The 20475-nt window shown below is 36.1% G+C and overlaps 1 protein-coding gene across 1 annotated transcript in view; it reads left to right on the top strand.

The window, feature by feature from the left end:
- The window catches only part of Zdhhc13 (zDHHC palmitoyltransferase 13), a 46494-nt gene that overhangs the window by 5474 nt on the left and 20545 nt on the right, over positions 1–20475 (top strand). The window contains exons 2-8 of the mRNA XM_090348011.1: positions 2722–2867; positions 7613–7735; positions 9380–9457; positions 10383–10527; positions 13782–13846; positions 17173–17335; positions 17558–17683. Coding sequence (XP_090204137.1) covers positions 2722–2867; positions 7613–7735; positions 9380–9457; positions 10383–10527; positions 13782–13846; positions 17173–17335; positions 17558–17683 — 846 coding nt within the window. The remainder of the gene's footprint in view (positions 1–2721; positions 2868–7612; positions 7736–9379; positions 9458–10382; positions 10528–13781; positions 13847–17172; positions 17336–17557; positions 17684–20475) is intronic.

Raw genomic sequence — 20475 nt, 5'->3', positions numbered from 1 at the left:
AACTCTGTTACCTAGTAGCTCACTGCCTCTGAATACATCTCACTTCGAAGACCATTGACTTCAAACATAGACTTTATATAGTCATTTTTTGGTTTTGCTTTGGTCTGGATTTAGATTAAAAAAATTATGTCATGAACAGAAGTACCTCTTGTCTCTTATCTGTTTTTGCCATTTAATCATTGATTGTCTTTCATTCTCAGTTAAGTAGGTGCATCTTTGATGTATCTCCCCTATTACACTTAAGCTCATGAAGGATAGACAGTGTATTTATACATTATAGACACATAGTAATCAATTCCTGAATCAATAAACTCGTTTAATTGTATTTTATACCTTGAAATGTGTAATAAAAGGAAAATAAAAGATATTATAACACTTAAAAGCATTGTAAGAATGAATCCAAATTTCTGGGATGACAAATCTATATATAAACTTATAAGCAGAAGCAAAAAGAGCTATACATAGTACACTATAAACAAGTAAAAATAGAAAGGTAGATCACCAAAGAGAAAATTTTGGGAACCAGTATATATAACAACAAAGCACTCAAACTCATTAGCTGCTAGGGCTGTGTTAAAGAAAAGTACAGTGCCATTTTTTTTGTAACCATTATACTGACGAGATTGTAATCTGCCCAGTTATTTGGGAAAAGCACACCTACATATCTAGCTATTGAAAGTATGAATTAGGAAGGATATTTACTCAGTATGTATTTCTGTTTAAAATGCATATTTTAACCCAGAAGTTCTATTTTGGGGAATCAGTCATACACAAGTAGAACTGTAGAACTATTTTTACGTTTAGAAAGCTGCATATAACATTAGGAAATAAGGGAAACCATTGAGCCTATATTCCTTTGAGTCTGGCTTACTTCACTTAATATGATTTTTTCTAATTCTTTCCATTTCCTTACAAATGGGACGATATCATTCTTTCTGACAGCATCATAGAATTCCATTGTGTATAAATACCACATCTTGTTGATCCACTCGTCAACTGAGGGACATCTAGGTTGGTTCCATATCTTTGCTATGGTAAATAGTGCTGCAATGAACATTGTTGTGTTAGTGGATTTAGTATGTCCTTGTTTCTGGACGATTGGGTAAATGCCAAGTAGTGGAATTGCTGGGTCATAGGGGAGCTCTATGTTTAGTCTTTTAAGGAACTGCCATACTGCTTTCCATAGTGGTTGAACATTGACCATTTATTTACTTCTGTACTGTTGCATTTGTAAAATTGATATTACCAGCTTTCAATTTCCATCAAAACAATAGAGTATTTTTTCTGTGAATCTTAACTGTGCTTTTTATTTCTGTTACTTATTAACACTGAGAGTGCTAAATTAGTTAAGCTTTTCCTTAACCTTATTTCTTTTTCCAGTTGAATATGATTGCAATTTTAGGTACATTAAAAGCACTAGTCATATATATATATATAGATATATATGTATGTATGTATGTAGGTTGTGGGGCTTGAACTCTGGGTCTGGGTGTTGTCCCTGAGCTCTTCAGCTCAAGGCTATCACCCTACCCCTTTAGCCACAGCACTACATGCAGTTTTCTAGTGGTTAATTGGAGATGAGAGTCTCATGGACTTTAGTGCTTTGGGCTGGTTTTGAATCTTGTTCCTCAAATCCCAGCCTGCTGAGTAACTAGAATTACAGGCATGAGCCACTGAACCCTGCTTATTTACATTTTAATATAACTAGTTACAGATTACTTCTACCTGTGTATAGCTTTCTGAGTATGTACTAGAAAAAAAAATCACTTCTTACCCATTCAAAACATCATCTGTGGTTCTGGTTCTGGATAAGATGAAGTAAATACACTGTACCCTGTTTCCATAGCTATGATGCCAAGACAAAATTCAGATAGTTTGTTTTTTTCCGTGGGTCATGGGTCTTGAACCTGGCCTGGGCGCTGTTCCTGTGCTCTTCAGCTCAAGGCTACTTCCCTACTCCTGGCCTGGGTGTTGTCCTTGAGCTCTTTAGCTCAAGGTTACTGCCCTTCCCCTAAGCCAAGCCCCACTCCCTGTTTTCTAGAGGTTAGTTGGAGATAAGCGTCTCAGGTCCTTTTTTTGCTCAGTCTCAGAAATCTGACATTAAGGCACAACCATGTTCCATGCTGATTCTCTTCTGAGCTTGTGTCATTATGGGTAGAATTCAGTTCTTTGTAAATGCTTAGTCCAGATTTCTTTTTTCTTATTGGCTATCATTTCAGGGGGAACGTTGACTCCCAGACACTTCTTGCAGTTCCTTTTCATATGATTCTCTCATATGGAAAGCAGCAGGCTTCCATAATATGACTGCACCATAGGAGGGATTGTCCTATCACTTTTGGCATAGCTATAAGCAAGTTACAGAGGAAGAGATAGTTCAAGAACTTGATCATTGTGGAGCTAGGAGCAGTATTCATAGAGTGTCTCATAACAATCTGGTACCTGGTCAGTAGTCACAATTCTCTATCCCACTACAAATTAAGAAACACCATTCATACTTTATTAAGTGATCTTTGTTTTATGATAAAATATATTATTTGGATTTTTCTAATATTAAATTTCCTTTTTTAGTAAGCAATTCAGGGAGGAAGAAAATCTTCCCTAGGATGTACCTCTAAGATTCTAAGATAATGCTGATTTATTGATAGGAGTACATGTTCCCTGTGTAATTGAACATGACATTAATTCTTTTGTATGTTTTATCAAATTGCTCTTACTCCTCAGTGCAGAAATCACAGCCATGGCCCCCACCTGCCAGGAGTTGGTCGACATGGTATCTGTGCACATGAGAACAAAGACCTTGCCAAGGCAAGAGAAGTTCTTCCTCTTATAGAGGACTGTAGTAACTGTGACATTGTCAAAGCTACCCAGTAAGTCTTCCAAATGCTTTTGTTTTATCTTTATTTTGTGTTGATTGAAGTAATGTACAACTTATGGTACTTTATAGTTTCAGTGCACTCTGCAATTCACTAATACAGCATTAAGTATGTTTGACATACCATTATCAAAGCATGTACTGTTATGTATATCAGTCTCTCATTAGATAGTGAGAAGCTTCTGAAGAACTTCATCATTGTACAAAAAGGTGTGTTTTTGCTTTTTTTTTACTATATAATTTCTGTATTCAGTAAGTATTGAACAAATGAATGATTTAGAAGGATGTCGAAACTAAATTTTGAGTGTAAAATGTGCTTCAACTTAAATACATGAGTGGGATGAAAATTTCAGCTAACACTTTTGGATATATCATTTATGTGTATGCTGGTCTTTGAACTCAGGGCCTGGGTGCTGTCCCTGAGCTTCTTTTGCTCTAAGGTAGCATTCTACCACTTGAGCCAGAGCATCACTTTGCTTTTTTTTTTTTTTCATCTTGTACCTGTCTTGGTGCATGAACTAACGGGCTGGGTGCTATCCCGGAACTTGCTTGCTTAAGACTACCATACTACCACTTGAGCCATAGGTCCACTTCCAGCTTTTTTGTTTAATTGGAGATAGAGTCTTATGGACTTTTCTGCCTAGGCTGGCTTTGAATTGTGTGATCCTCAAATCTCAGCTTCTTGAGTAGATGGGAGTATAGGTATAAGCCACTGGTGCCCAGCTCCACTTTTTTTTTTTTCTTTTTTGTTGAGGAATAGTTCATTGAAATTCACGACTTTCTTGTCTGGGCTGGCTTCAAGTCGCCATCCTCAGATCGCAGCCTCCTGAGTAGCTAGAATTACAGATATGAGCCATGGGCACTCAACATACACTTCTGGATATTTTATACATTTATTGCTTCCTGCGCTATTGTTGTGCTAGAAGGAAGAGGGAATAATGTGATCACTTGAAATATATAGTGAGTTTGTTTTACTTGTTCAGAAATACATTTTTAAAATTTCTCAGATCACCATATGTGGTTATTTATATTATTAAGCCAATCATTTGCTTGGATCTCGTTAATTATTAGCAGCTGTGTTGTATCTTGCTATTGAATATATTTTGAAATACTTTGTTTATCAAACTATAACACATAATAACCCTTATTTTGGTAAACAAGCGTAAATCTCTCCATTAGATTACCCATGTAAATCATGTCCACCTAATTAGCATAAAAGGTATTGGTGTTAGCTAGCCCACTAACATTTGTGTTAAAAGGAAAGATGTTTGGTGATTAACCTGTTTGGACTTAACATTGATTAATGTGTATATTTACTTAAAATATACTGATAATTTCAATATTAAAGTGAACTTTATAAACCCTGTGATTCAATGCTTCAGGTGAATATTACTTTATTTTGTTTATATTTATTTGGGGATGAGAATTTCTTTTTTTTATTGTAATGTATAGAGGGGTTACAGTTATAATTGCCAGATAGTAAGTGCATTACTTCTCACACTTTGATACCCCTTCTCATGTTTTTGCCCCCATTTCCTGGGGATGAGAATTTCTTAAGGTCAGTATTAGTTCTACACAGAGTGGAAACATTTACATGTTTATTACCTAATAAGCAATGTTAACATAAATGTTTCAAATTTAGCTATATTCACAAAATCTCAGTAGAAATTCACATATCTTGCTTAAGATTTGGGCTGGTTGTGGAGAGATCTTTAGATACTTTGAGAAGAGCCAAAGATAGTGTTTGCATGTGCTTGTGTGCATGTATATGTGCGTGATTATGTGTTTTAAACCACCAAAATCCTAATTAAAGTATTTCTAAAATAGGCTGTCTTTTTTTCCAGTAAAACATTAAAATTGACATTTAAAAGATGATATATGGGCTGGGAGTTTGGCCTAGTGGTTAGCATGCACAAAGACCCAGGTATGATTCCTTGGTACCACATATATAGGAAAAAACATAAGCTGGAAGTGGTACTGTGGCTTAAGTGATATACTCTAGCCTTGAGAAAGCCTAAGGACAGTGGTCAACCCTGAGTTCAAGCCCCAAGACTGGCAAAAATAAGAAAGAAAGAAAGAAAGAAAGAAAGAAAGAAAGAAAGAAAGAAAGAAAGAAAGGAAGGAAGGAAGGAAGGAAGGAAGGAAGGAAGGAAGGAAGGAAGGAAGGAAGGAAGGAAGGAAAAGAAAAGATGGTATATGTATGAGTGTGTGTTTTCATTATGAAAAATTTACCGGGGCCGGGAGTTTGGCCTAGTGGTTAAAGTGCTTGCCTAGCATGCACGAAGACCCGGGTTCGATTCCTCAGTACCACATATATAGAAAAAGCCAGAAGTGGTGCTGAGGCTCAAGTGGTAGAGCTCTAGCCTTGAGAAAGTCCAAGGACAGTGCTCAGGCCCTGAGCTCAAGCCCAGGACTGGCAAAAAAAAAAAAAAAAGAAAAATTTACTTATTTTCATTTTATATTGTCAGGGAGGTGTCTCAACCTTTTTTTGTCAAAAGGATACACATGCACATCTTCCTCCTCATAAATTATTCTTGTTGGTTTTTTTTTTTTTTTTGAAGGCAGCAAGACAAGCGTCCTGATCAAGCTGCAAATTTTATTTTTCACACAGGAGTTTATATGCCTCTTCAGGAGAGGCAGGAGGGGGTTGGGATATAGGAACTGCTCAGGGTAGGAGGTCCGGTAATAGGATGTATTCTTGTTTAATAGTGTAAGAAATAGACAATTCTGACATTTGGTTTTGTTTTTGACCCTTGAAGACCTTTTGAAACTTTGAGACCTTCTAGTATAAATAAGTTTCAAAAAACTGCTCAGAGGTCTTTTGTAATTTTTGTTGAAAAGCAATTATTTAAGCATTTTAAATTATTTTTTATGTTTTAAATTATTAAAGCATTTAAAAGGATACTTTACATTCAGTCAGTTGACTGTCTTTCGGGTTCATTCTTCCTTTCCCCTTTCTATTTTTTCAATCTTTTACTGCCTATTACCTATTTTCATTATAGGAAACACTAAGCTGGTCCTCCCAGACTCTGTTTTCACTTTGAACTAAGCAGCTTCCATACTGCCACTGAGGAGATCTTTCATAAAATTCTGAGCTTTTCTCTTTTTTAGATCTTTTATTTATTTCCCATTGATCTAGGTAAAGTCTAAACTTTAAAGAAGGCCCCTGTGCTTTGTTTGCCTTTTATTTATGACATATTTTGCTTTTCTATTTGTAATGCAAGATAATGAATATCCATGAATTATTTCACATAGATTTTTGTATTTGCCCTGTCCAAAATGTTCTTCATTCTTTTATCAGCTTTTAACATACAGCATCTCTATCTCTGTCTATCTATCTATCATCTATCTATCTATCTATCTATCTATCTATCTATCTATCTCATCCCCTCTGAGAAGGGCTCGTTATCTCTTCCTCTGCCAAATCTATATCATGTCCACATTTTGTTTTTCAATTTATCCCATTCAAACTTTGCTATTAGTTTTTGTCCCAGATCATGAGTTTATGCACAGACTTGATTTGACTCACAAGGATAAGATGTAGTCAGGATAGCAGCACCATATGTTCTTGGCACATGGTAAAAGATCCAATGAAATTTGTTAAATGAAAGAAGGCAAATGTGAATATTAAAGTATACTTAAGAAAATCAAACTCCCCAGATATCCCTCAGTAAATGATTGGATCAAAAAGATGTGGTACATATACACAATGGAATTCTATGCAGCCATCAGAAAGAATGACATCACCTCATTTGTAAAGAAATGGAAAGACTTGGAAAAAATCATATTAAGTGAAGTAAGCCAGACCCAAAGGAACATAGGCTCAATGGTTTCCCTTATTTGTAATAAGTAGTACACATCTAGGACTCTCCTAGCAGAGGATTACAATAGCTCAAAACCTATGTACATAAGGTCATATAGGATGAGACCAAATGAAAGGATCTCTAGGATATGGAAACAAGAGGTTTGTCTTATCTGATTGTTTTTCTTAATGTACTATGTTATTTTTCTTTTTTGTCGCCCTTGGTTAATCTCATATTGTTACTGTATCTGACTTTGTTACCTGGTATATTGTATATACATTTATTTATTTGAAATAGGAAAAGGAAGGGGGGGAAAACAAGATGGTTGGGATAGAGTGAGGGGAAGGAAATGGGGACACAAACATGAGAAGGGGTATCAATATATGATACTATCTGTTGAATGTAACTGTAACCCCTCTATACGTTACCCCGACAATAAAAAAATTTTAAAATACAAAAAAGAAATCAAACTAAACTCTAAATGAGTTAATATGATTGTTAAAGCATTTTTGTTGTTGATCTTTATATTATATTCCCTTTTTACATCTGTTAATTATAGTTGATCCTATGTATCTATGAGTTCTGCATCACATATTTAGCCAATTACACAGTTTCAACTGATGTAGGATTCAAAATTTTAAAAAATTGTGTCTGTATTGAACATATAGATTTTGTTACTATTGCCTAGATAATATAATATGACTGTTTATGTAGAATTTACATTATATTAGACATTTGGTATAATCTAGAGATGATTAATATATATGTGAGTATATACACTTATGTAATAGTTTTTTTTATTTACAAGGTATCCTGAAACCCATCTTACATGGAATATTGTATTTCTCTGTTGTCAGAAAGGTAGTTTAAAGAAAAGATTTTGCTATATGAAATTATTTTCATGATATTAATTATACCTTTGTTTTTCTTATTTGAGATATGGGATTTTTGACCGATGTAAAGAATTGGTTGAAGCAGGCTATGATGTCAGACAACCAGACAAAGAAAATGTGTCACTTCTTCATTGGGCTGCTATTAACAACAGACTAGATCTTGTAAAGTAAGATTAATATGTCTTTGCTAATTATATATTTATAATTCCACACTTCTCTTTTGTTTGTCTTTTTCTCAAAGTATGAGTATTAAATTGCCTATAATCAATCTCTATTATGAATGAGTACCTGAAACTTCCTGCCGCACCTGTGGTTGCTACAGATTGAAGAGGAACTTAGAGATCCACAATTCCAGGATTCTTATTGACCCAAAAAGAAAAACTTGGAGGAAGTCAAAGGGGCCCACCAGGATATGTCTTTTTTATTTTTTAAACAGAAAAACATGTAAAACTTTCTCAGAACAGATGAAAGTTTCATCTGATTCAAGAAGAAACATTGAAATATTTTGCATTTTAATGTCAGGAGTAATATAAAGGCAGAGAATTATTTTTTCACAATTAGATATAGAGTACAGTTTTAGGTGAGCATGCATTGGACTTTTGTGTGTGTGGGGGGGGGGGGGTCATGGGGCTTGAACTCTGGGCCTGAGCGCAGTCCCTGAGCTCTTCAGCTCAAGGCTACCACCCTACCCCTGGGCCTGGGCACTGTCCCTGAACTCTTTAGCTCAAGACACTTGAGCCAAGCCCCACTGCCCATTTTCTTCTAATTTTTTTAAAATTGTAGTTAATAGAAGTGCTACAGTTATGGTTGCCAGAGAGAAGGTACATTACTTCACACACATTGATACCCCTTCTCATGTTTTTGTCCCCATTTCCTTCTCTTTCATCTTGTTTTCTCCCCTTCCCGTTCCTATTTTCTAGAAGTTAATTGGAGATAAGAGTCTCAGGTCCTTTTGTGCATGGACTGGCTTTGAACCTTGATCATCAAATCTCAGCCTCCTGAGCCACCGCACCTGGCTTGCATTGGATTTTTATAAAATATTTCCCCTTCATAAATCCCTTTTACCTCATTTTTAAAATATTTTAACATGCAAAATATAATGTGCATGTGAATGTTTTGTATTATAGACTTATATATTTGAAATCCTTGAGGTTTAAGAAATGAAAATTTACTAATGTTTGAAATATACTGACGCATATTTAAAAACTCCTGGTATAGGTAGATTGTTTAGATAACACGATACAGCTTTGAAGTCATACAGTTAACTTCTCTAAGTCATGTTTGTTACATTGTAGGTTTTCCTTTCATAATAGATGAAAGCATACCTGTGCTTCCAAAATAGAAAATGAATCATTCAAAATATTTTCAAATCTTTTCTAAAAGGTTTTCATTTTTTTATTATTTCAAAAATTTATTCTGACATAGTAATTCTCATTCTGAACCACTAAATATGACATAATTTTGTCTTTATATTCCCAAGTTAAGTAGAATTTATAATTCCAAATCTTTTACTGTGAACAATTTCAGAGTTATTGTGCTAGTTGGGATTTGCAGAATATTTATCATGTTTAGTATGTTAATTACAATGGAATGTAAATTATAGCAGGATCAATTATTTACATACCATGGTGTTTTACTAGGTGTTTGTGCCATGTAAATCATTGAGACTACTGTAAATCTGGGACCCTAAAGAAAGTGTATAATTTCTATTTTATGGCACATTTATTACGAAGGGAAAAAAATAGTGTTTTCTCTCTCAATGTGAAGTATAAGTTTCAAACCTTATTTGCATTTGTGTCTGCTTTTAACAGGTTTTATATATCAAAAGGTGCTGTTGTAGATCAGTTGGGTGGAGATTTAAATTCAACTCCTCTTCATTGGGCTATCAGGTAAGGTTTCTTTAAATGCTGAAATTAACTATTTGGCTAGTGGCCACCATATTGTAAACCAGTTAGACAACTGAGAAACAGTTAAAAACAGTTGAATGGCTTTTTTGGTTTGTTTTTGTTTTTGGTTGTTGTTTTGTTTTTTTTTCCTTTTCCTTTGCAAAAGAAATTACGAGCTGGGTGTCAATGGCTCATGCCTGTAATCCTAGCTACTCAGAAAGTTGAAACCTGAGAATCCAAGTTCAAAGCCAGTTCAGCCAGTCTAAAGTCCTAGACACTTGTCTCCAGTTAACCACCCAAAAGCCAGAAATAGAGGTGTGGCTTAAGTGGTAGAGTGCCAGCCTTAAGTGAGAAAGCCAAGTGAAAGCTTGGGGTCCTGAGTTTAAGTCCCAGTAAGTATCAGTATCAAAGAAAAAGCAAATAAACAGTTGTTCCTGTAAAGTAAAGAGTTTGAAACTTGTTTCTTTTTTACACTTTTGAAGAACCTAGGGTAAATCATCCCTGTAAGCTAATAAAGTATATTATTGTTTTGTATGAACTGTATTTAGGTTAATGAATGTTTCTTAATACTGTCACTATGTACCCACAGTCTAAATATTATATTCCTGAATGTCAAAATAGTATATTTCTGATGGTTTATGGTTTAGCAACAATGAAGTCTAAGGCTTTTTAAAGTTTTCATTGTTAGTCATAGGAAACTTTTGCACATGATAGCAGCATAGTGTTTAAGGAAGATTGAGAAGTTATTAGTCTATCACTTGCTGGCAGGAAGCAGTATGTATGTAGTTCTGGGTTTGAAGCATTTAAGTAAAATCTCCAATGTTTCCAAAATAGTACTGGTAGGAAATGTCCTTGGGGATATTTATTTCTACTTTTTTCTTTTTCTGCATGTATTTCTGTACAGCATTATTTTTATTTTTATTTACAGGCAAGGGCATTTACCTATGGTCATATTGTTACTCCAGTGTGGTGCAGACCCCACTCTTATTGACGGAGAAGGATTCAGCAGCATTCACCTAGCAGTATTATTTCAGCACATGCCTATCATAGCATATCTCATCTCAAAGGGGCAGGTATATTCTCTCTCTCTCTCTCTCTCTTTTTTTTTCTTTGCCAGTCCTGGGCGTAAGCTCAGGGCCTGAGCACTGTCCTTGGATTTTTTTCTCTCAAGGATAGAACTCTACCACTTGAGCCTCAGCACCACTTCTGGCTTTTTCTAAGTATGTGGTACCAAGGAATCAAACCCGGGTCTTTGTGCATGCTAGGCAAGCACTCTACCACTAGGCCAAACTCCCGGCCCTCTTTTTTTTTTTTTTAAGCCAGTCTTGGAGCTTGAACACAGGGCCTGGGCACTATCCTTGAGCTTCTTTTGCTCAAGGCTAGCACTCAACACTTGAGCCACAGTGCTGCTGCCAGCTTTTGCTCTGTATGTGGTACTGATGAATCGAACCCTGGGCTTTAAGCATGCCAGGTGAGCACACCACCACTAAGCCACATTCCCAGCCTGGGGCAGGCATGTTCTGGAATGTATCTTCTATTCCAGTTACTATAATTTGAGGAGTGTTGAGATTATTAGTTATAATCTGCATCATTTTTATAGTAGAAGTTTACAACTATCCAGATAGGCAAACTTTAACCTCAATAAGTCTAACTATTAAATAAATACTTTGTTTTCAGCTTCATTGGAGGGAAAAGTACAGATTATTTGTCAGTAATATAGGTTTCTGATACTTGTAAGCTTCTCATGGTGTTTCTTGTGAACTCAGTAATTTGAAAACATTTTCAGAGCATTTCATTTCTTTCTATTGAATGTAGAGATGATAGTAATAATAACATTATATTAACCCATCATTGGCTTTCACCATTTGAGTCGAAATGAATATGTTTGATGAATATGTGCTTCTTATATCTGAAGTAATTCCATGAAAAATGACTTGCCTTAAGAGGCACAGGTTGAATTATAGGTTAATGTCAGTGAGAGTTTCACTGTCAGCTGTATGTCTCTGGAATGTGTTTTCTGGACACAAAGTAGTTTACATATTAGCAGTCTTGCCTGGAATAGTCATGGAGATGTGTTTGCACAAATGCTATTGCAATGACTGTGCTGCCTTTCAATATGTATATACTTTTCTCTCATGCGTATCCAGTTGAAGTATGATAATTACAGCCTCTAAGGTTCATTTTGGAGTAATGTCTGAGAAAATGTCTTTTCTGCTTTTTTTTTTTTTTTTAATTGTTAATGGGGCTTGAACTCTGGGCCTGGCCACTGTCCCTGAGCTCTTCAACTCAAGGCTGCTGTCCTACCCTTGAGCCACAGTTCTACTTCCCATTTTCTAGTGGTTATTTGGAGATAAGAGTCTCATTCTTTAGTGCCTGAGCTTGCTTTGAACCATGATCCTCAGATCTCAGCCTGCTGAGTAGCTAGGATTACAGGCGTGAGCCATGGCGCCTGGCTGCTTTCTGCTTTTCTCTGGGTTTTTTCCCAAGTTTTTCTCCAAGGCCCAAGCAAAACACTTTATCATTGTACACCTTAAATTTTTGCCTGTTTTAGTAAAGGAGTGTATCCTCATTGAGGTATGACTCTTCTCTCTGTCCTGTATTCTAGAAAATACATATATTTTGTTTTAATATTAAGAAATTAGGTGCAAAAATACAAGTGGATTCAGATAGGGATTTCACTATTACTGGCATTGTGTCAAGTAGAAACTGCACACTTCGCATGATAAATGAGAGCATGAACTCATGTATGAATTAAATTAACTAGATGATTTCAAAAGCCTCTCATATTTGGTGGCTGTCAACATTGTATTTCTCGATGTCCTCCATTCACATTATATAACTCATATATGAGATGCATGACTTCTATAACTCATCATATAACTCATACTATACATTCACATGTTTTCCTTTAAAAATATTTTGTAGAAGGTCCGAGAGTTTGGCCTAGTGGTAGAATGCTTGCTTAGCATGCACGAAGACCCGAGTTCGATTCCTCGGTAACCCACATACATAGCAAAAAGCCAGAAGTGGTGCTGAGGCTCAAGTGGTAGAGTGCTAGCCTTGAGAAAGTCCAAGGACAGTGCTCAGGCTCTGAGCTCAAGCCCAGGACTGGCAATAAATAAATAATTAAATAAATAAATAAATAAATATTTTGTAGAAATTCATGGATTTGACTGGTAGAGTGCTTGCGTAGCATGCACAAAGACCCAAGTTCAATTTCTCGGTACTACATACATAGAAAAGAGCCAGAAGTGGTGCTGTGGTTCAAGTGGTAGAGCTCTACCCTTGAGAAAGCCCAAGGCCAGTGCTCAGGCTCTGAGTTCAAGGACCAAGACAAGAAAAAAAGAGTGAAAAAAGAAAAAAAATCAGTTGATCTTCTTTTTTATTAGTCCTGGGGCTTAAACTCAGGGTCTGGGCACTGTCTCTGAGCTTCTTTTGCTCACGGCTAGCACTCTGCCACTTGAGCTATAGCACTACTTGCGGCCATTTCTGTGTGTGTGGTACTGAGGAATTGAATCCAGGGCTTCATGTATGTTAGGCAAGCACTCTACCACTAAGCTACCCTCCTGGCAAAATTTGTGGATTTTTACTCTATGAAAGTGAAGCAGGCTGGGCACTTGTAGCCCACACCTGTAATCCTAGCTACTCAGGAGACTGAGATCTGAGAATCATGGTTCAAAGCCAGCTTGGGAGAAAAGTTTATAAGATTTTTTTTTTTTTTTGGTGGGTCATAGGGCTTGAACTAGGCCTGGGCACTGTCCCTGAGCTCTTCAGCTCAAGGCTACTGTTCTACCCTTGAGCCAAGCCTCACTTCCCTTTTTCTTTAGGTTAATTGGAAGTAAAGAGTCTCAGATCCTTTTGTGCCTGTGCTTTGAACCTTGATCCTCAGATCTCAGCCTCCTGAGTAGCTAGGATTACAGGCGTGAGCCACTGTACCCAGCATTCATGAGACTCTTTATCTTCAATAAACTACTAGAACATTTTTCATTTCAATAATACTGAATTTTTCTATAGAACAATGGTAGAACTGATGTATCAAGTAAATGATTCTATTAGAAGAAAAAGATTTTTTGTTTTTGTTTTGCCAGTCCTAGGCCTTGAACTCAGGGCTTGAGCAGTGTTCTTGGGCTTTCTCAGGGCTAGAGTTCAACCACTTGAGCCACAGTACCACTTCTGGCTTTTTTGTATGTATATGGTACCGAGGAATGGAACCCAGGTCTTCATGCATGCTAGGCAAGCACTTTACCACTAGGCCAAACTCCTGGCACTAGAAGAAAAAGTTTTGACTGTGTTTACAGTTTTGCTAATTGATTCTGCTCTTTAATAGAGTGTGAATATGACAGATGTAAATGGGCAGACACCTCTCATGTTATCAGCATACAAAGTAATTGGGTAAGTTTAATTTCTATGAATATACTCTCAAGTATCTTAGTCTGTGTGATATGATAGTACCTGTTAAAAAATATTTTCCACCCTGGGACTATGTTACATGAATTTTTAAGTAGCTGTAGTTATAAATGCACTATTGAAATACATTTTTCCCTTTTCTGATAGCTTTAGTGAAAAATTCAAAAGTTACTAATAAGAAAAGTTTCCTTAAAGAAGAGGTAAAGAAGGGGGTAGAGAGAGGAATATGGGGACAAAAATATGAGAAAGGGTATCAATGTGTGAGAAGTAATGCACTTACTATCTGGTGAATATAACTATAACCCCTCTATACATTACAATAAAAAAATTTTTTTTAAAAGAAGAAGAGGTAAATATTCCTTAGCATATATTTGGGTTTTGGTTGTTTGTTTTGTCTTTTACTTGTTATATATCTATATTCAAAATACCACTGCTTCTTCTAGTGATAATTGCTGAATTTTTAAAGTTTATAGAAAAACATCACATGCACTGTGTTGATAATCAACATTGATATTCCTATCTTACCTTTTAAAAAGTTGTTACAAGTTGAAATCTAGATGATAATATACTTTCCTTAAAATAATAAATTTTGAAATTCTTTTACAATGTTAACATCTCTGAAAATATTAATTATAACTAATCTATGAAAATAATCATTTGCATATTCACACCATACACTTAAACATTTCGGTTTTTCTATATATTTATTTAGTCATGGGCTTGAACTCTGGGCCTGGGTGCTGTCCCTGAGCTCTTCAGCTCAAAGCTACTGCTTGAGCCACAGCCCCATTTCCCGTTTTTTTTTTTTTTTTTCTAGTGATTAGTTAGAGATAAGAGTCATCTTATCTTTAGTCATTCTTTTGTGCCTGGGCTGGCTTTGAACTGAGACCCTCAGCCTCCTGAGTAGCTAGTATTACAGGCATGAGTCACCGTGCCCAGCAACTTTTCTATTTATAAACAATGTTCTTAATATCTGCCATGTATCCCAACTTCAAATAGGCAAATATGTGCTACCACATTTTACTTCATCAAATTTTTCTAACATTACCCTGAATTTCTAGCTTTGGTTTTTCCTTTAGGACTTCTAGAAACTAAGTTTGTTCTAAATGTCATTTCCTTCTTACGGAGTAGAAGGAATAGAATATTTTTAGAAAACATTTTTTGGGGGCCGGAAATTTGGCCTAGTGGTAGAGTGCTTGCTTAGCATGCACAAAGATCTGGGTTCTATTCCTCGGTACCACGTACATAGAAAAAGCCAGAAGTGTTGCTGTGGCTCAAGTGGTAGAACTCTACCCTTGAGAAAGCCCTGAGTTCAAACCCTGGCACAAACAAAAAAACAAACAACACATTTTATGTTTACTGATAACTCAAAAACCAGTCTAAAGATCTTAATAGAAACAACTAGAACAGTTGTTTCTTTTGAAAGAATCTCTTTGAGTATTTGTGAAGGAGTGGAAAGTATTGATAGTAAGGAGAAAATATTTTACTGGATTCTATTTTCTAGTCTGTGGCTTTCTAAAAAGTACTTGTAGGGCATTACAAGTTGAGCATTCCCAGTTCCCAAATCCAAAGTCCTAAATGCTCCAAATCGAAAACATGTATCTAGTCCCTTAGATATCTCATGTATATCAAATATTCTATAATCCAAAAAAATTCAAAATCTGAAACACTTCTGGTCACAAGCATTTTGGATAAGAGATATTCAGCCTGACATTGTACCTATTCTATGTAGTAAATAATTTGAAGGAGAGTGTAAAGTAGCTTTTAGTTTATCTGTTCAAGTACTAAAACATACATTTAATATTTAATTAGATAGCACTGAAAATTGACTAATGTGAAATCCACACATGGAAAAAGTGTTAACCAGTCATAGACTGACAACGTGAACATAAAAAGCTTTTTTTTTTATGTTTTGCATCTCTGGCCATAAAAGAAATGCAAATCAAAACCACTCTTAACACTCCACTTCACTCCAGTTAGAAGGAATCTAATAACAACAGATGCTGATGGGGATGTAGCCAGGAGGGATCACTACTACACTGCCGATGGGAGTGTAAACCACTATGGAAAGTAGTATGGTGGTTCCTCAAAAGACTAAACATAGAGCTCCCTTATGACCCAGCAATTTGACTACTTGGCATTTCCCCACTTGTCCAGAAACAAAAACATACTAAATCCACTAGCACAATGTTGTTCATTGCAACACTATTTACCATAGCAAAGATATGGAGCCTACCCAGATGCTCCTCAGTTGATGATTGGATCAACAAGATGTGGTATTTATACACAATGGAATTCTATGCTGCTGTCAGAAATAATGACATCACCCCATTTGTAAGGAAATGAAAGACTTAGAAAAATTCATATCAAGTGAAGTAAGCCAGACTCAAAGGAACATAGGCTCAATGGTTTCCCTTATTTGTCATAATCAGTAGAAACCTTGGGCTCTCCTAGCAGAAATTTACAATAGAGCAAAACCTAGGTACATAAGGCCATATAGGATGAGGCTAAATGAAAAGTCCTCCAGGATATAGAAACAAAAACCATATAATAAGTGATTGTTGTCTTTAATGTACTATGTTATTTCTCATCTCTTTTGCTGTCCCTTGGTTATCTCATATTGTTACAGCATTTTACCTTGTTATCTCATATATTGTATATATATATATATATTTATCTGGTTATTTAAAATAGGATAGGGAAGGGGAGAAAACAAGCTGAGGGGCGGGAGTGGGGGGAGGGAATTGGGGACCAAAACATGAGAAAGGGTATCAATGTTTGTGAAGTAATGCACCTTCTTTTTTTTTTCTTTTTTTTTTTTCTTTGCCAATTTGGGCTTGAACTCAGAGCCTGAGCACTGTCCTTGGACTTTCTCAAGGCTAGAACTCTACCACTTGAGCCTCATCACCACTTCCAGCTTTTTTTTTTTTCCTATGTATGTGGTACTGAGGAATTGAACCCTACCAAGCACTCTACCACTAGGCTAAACTCCGGGTCCCATAATGCACCTTCTTTCTGGTGAATATAATGTAAACCCTCTATTAAATCCAATAAAAATTACATGAAAAAAAGATTTTTTTAAAATTCTATGTTATTAATGTCTAAATTATAATGTCTGTTTAGTAGGCTGTCATTGATGAGATGTCTTTCTTGTTTGTGTACTCTTTCCTATTAGAATAGTATAATAAACTTAATTTTTCAGAATTCTTACTGCTTGTAATTGAAACATTAGCTTGAAATTTTTATTTTTTAAATTTACTTCTCAATGTTATTCTTTTAATACCTCTTGCCATTTCATTGCTTTGAGACAGATCAGAACCAACTGGATTTCTTTTAAAGTTTAACCCTTCTCTCAATGTTGTTGATAAAGTACATCAAAACACTCCACTCCACTGGGCAGTTGCATCGGGAAATGTTAATGCAGTTGATAAACTTTTGGAAGCTGGTTCTAGCCTAGACATCCGAAATGTTAAGGTATGACCAGGTATTAGCCTCTTATAGTTTATTATAGCTTCAGTTAGACAGAAGATTGATAATTTAATATGTAGATAACTATGCATTTCAAAATAAATACTAACCATAAAAGCTATTTACCTTTAAGATAAATGTGTTGAATCTGTGTATCTGGTGAAAATGTTTTAAAATCCTTGAATATGTCAAAAATATAACTGTCTTTTTTTGTTTGTATTTTAAAAGGGAGAAACACCTCTTGATATGGCTCTACAAAACAAAAATCAGCTCATTATTCATATGCTCAAAACAGAAGCCAAAACAAGAGTCAACCAAAAGTTCAGGCTTTGGAAATGGCTACAGAAATGTGAGGTATTTTCAAGTAGAGTCTGTCTCGTTGTGTGATGTATCAGATCTCTTGACTGTATCTTTCCCATATACTCTACTACTAAGTGTTAGTCCTCAGCTAGATGACTGTAAAACTGTGTGTTTCTTTGTGCATGTTTTGTGCTTTGGAAATGTTAGAGCCTGTCATTAATCTCAAATTCCTTTGATGTCTCTTTCCCAGTATAAAAGCTAAATCCTAACAATAGCCTGCTAGACTTCATGTGGCTTGCCTTTTTATTTACTATAAATTCACACATTTATTTGTCTGTCTTCCCAGCTAGAATTTAAGTTCCATGAGAAAAAGACCTTAAGTTCATTGATTTGTCCCTGTGAAATACACTTATGGAACAAAGAAACAGTATGGCTCTTTTGTAAGACCGTTATGTCTGGAATTTAACACTGAGATCACATTCCATTTTTTACTTTTAGTTTTTAATCAAATTTTTTTGGTAGTACTAGAATGTGAATATTAGACAAATATTCTACCCCTTGATCTGTATCTATTTTTGAAATAACCTTGCCCCTAGGACTGTCCTTGAACTTGAGATCTTCCTGCCTTAGTTTCCCAAGTAGGCAGGTATATATCACCACACCCAGCTCTTCTGTTCTGACATTGTGTTGCTTATATATGTGTAAACTTACTTTAAGAAAACAAATCTAAACTTACTTCATGTCTCTGAGCATATTAGAATTGAAAACATTTAAAAGATTAGATGCATTATTTCATCCCACAGTAGGCTCAGAGAAATTAAAATAGCAAAGTGTATTTTACCTTTTTGCTGTTACAAAGCCCTTTCTTTCATGGTCCAGTAACTTATAGTTAAGGGACTGTGTTGAACAAATGTGGAACCTTACTTCTGTGTAGACAGATTGTTGGTCTGCATTTATTCTGTTAACTTTGTTAAATAAAACCTGAGTCATTATCATCCTCATGAAATACTGCATGCCAGGTGTTAATGGCTTATACTATAAGCCTGGCTGTTCAAGAGGAAGATCAGGGTTCAGAGCTAGCCTGAGCAGGAAAGTCTGGGAGAGTCGTCAATAAACTACTCAGAAAAGGCCAGAAGTTGGCTCAAATGGAATTGCAGAATGAAGCTCAGGGATAGCACCCATGTCCTTAGTTCATGCCCCGGACCTGGCATAAAAAAGGAAGGAAGGGGGCCGGGAGTGTGGCCTAGTGGTAGAGTGCTTGCCTAAGCATGCACGAACCCCTGGGTTTGATTCCCTAATACCAAACACACAGAAAAAGCTGAAAGTAGCACTGTTGCTCAAGTGGCAGAGTGCTAGCCTTCAGCCAAAAAAAGTATCCAAAGACACTGCCCAAGCCCTGAGTTCAAGCCCCAGGATTGGCCTTAAAAAAGGAAGGAAGGATGATATTTCCATCTTTCATCTCCATGTGAAATTTAGAATGGAGAACCTTACCCTTCTTGAAACTTTTCTGGTTTATCCAGAATATTCTTTCAATAGGTCCTCTTCCAGCCCATCTTGCCCAACTTCTGACCCTTTGAACCTTTACCCATTCTTTTTTTTTTCATTTATTTTATGCTAAATTTATTCTCGTGCCATAAGTTTTTGTTTCTTCAGTTTCTTTTGAGATACTTTTTTCTTCTGTGCAACTCCCTCTTCTGGTTTAAGAACAGTTTGCTCCTTTTCAGTAAGAACCATCTCATGGCGTGGGGAGCTCATGTATGGGTTACCACAGGCTCTGTAAGTTCAACTGTACATCTTGGATGCTTGGTTCACTTGGATGTGTTCAATGACCAGGTTGTCTGCATCTAAACCCTTCAGTTCAGCATTACTCTGTGCATTCTTTAGCACGTGCAGCAGAAACTCAGCACTCTTTTTGGGTCACTGACCCTGTGTCCAACCCCACTGTTGGCCTGGGCACACCTGCCAACTCCACCATTGTAACTCAGGAATGGCACACATTGCTTCTTTAAAGTTACCTCTTTCAGATACTTTGTAGCTTTTCAGATACCTTGGGTATCAGATACCTTGGGTATCAGATACCTTGGGTAGCCTGGGTTGTTCTCTGGTGTTCTTATGAACACAAAGATTTGAGCCTCTTGACTTACATGATTTTGTAGTATTTTCTGGGTCTATAAAGTAGAGAACCATTTTTACAGGTCACCTCAGGTCACTTACAGGAAGAGCTGAACCTACACCCATTCTTGAAGACATTGTTCCTTTACTACGGACATACTGATAAATTTTAAATATTTGGTAATAGTAAAACTTGCCATTTTGACTGCCCCCTGGCTATTTCTTGTATGGTTTAGTTGTTTATTTCACCTGTCCCAAACCAAGCTTATCTTTTTTGCAGAACTGTTTCTCTTTACATTTTTAATTGGAAGGTGATGTAACACAGTGCTCAAATTAAAGCTTTTGTCTCCCCTCAATTGAGTACTGGTTTTTTGAGTGGTACCTTTAGCTTGCTTTATGTTTTCTGATACAGAGTACTATATGAAAACTGTCAATTTTCATGGGTACTTTCCTAAAAAATTAAATAATGACAACAAAAGATAATAAATCCCACTATTTCTTTCTTTTTTTTTTTTGCCAGGCTTGAGCTCAGGGCCTGAGCACTGTCCTTGGACTTTCTCAAGGCTAGAGCTCTACCACTTGAGCCTCAGCACCACTCCTGGCTTTTTTTTCTATGTATGTAGTACCGAGGAATCGGTACTTCATGCATGCTAGGCAAGCACTTTAACCACTAGGCCAAATTCCTGGCCCATCCCACTATTTCTTGAAGTGAACAAAGTATGCTTAAATAACAT

The sequence above is a fragment of the Megascapheus bottae genome, chromosome 16, assembly GCF_031878675.1.
Source record: "Megascapheus bottae isolate mThoBot1 chromosome 16, mThoBot2.hap1, whole genome shotgun sequence".
Classification (NCBI taxonomy): Eukaryota; Metazoa; Chordata; class Mammalia; order Rodentia; family Geomyidae; genus Megascapheus; species Megascapheus bottae.
Note: the sequence above shows the minus strand (reverse complement) of the source record. Positions and strands in the feature narration are given on the sequence as shown.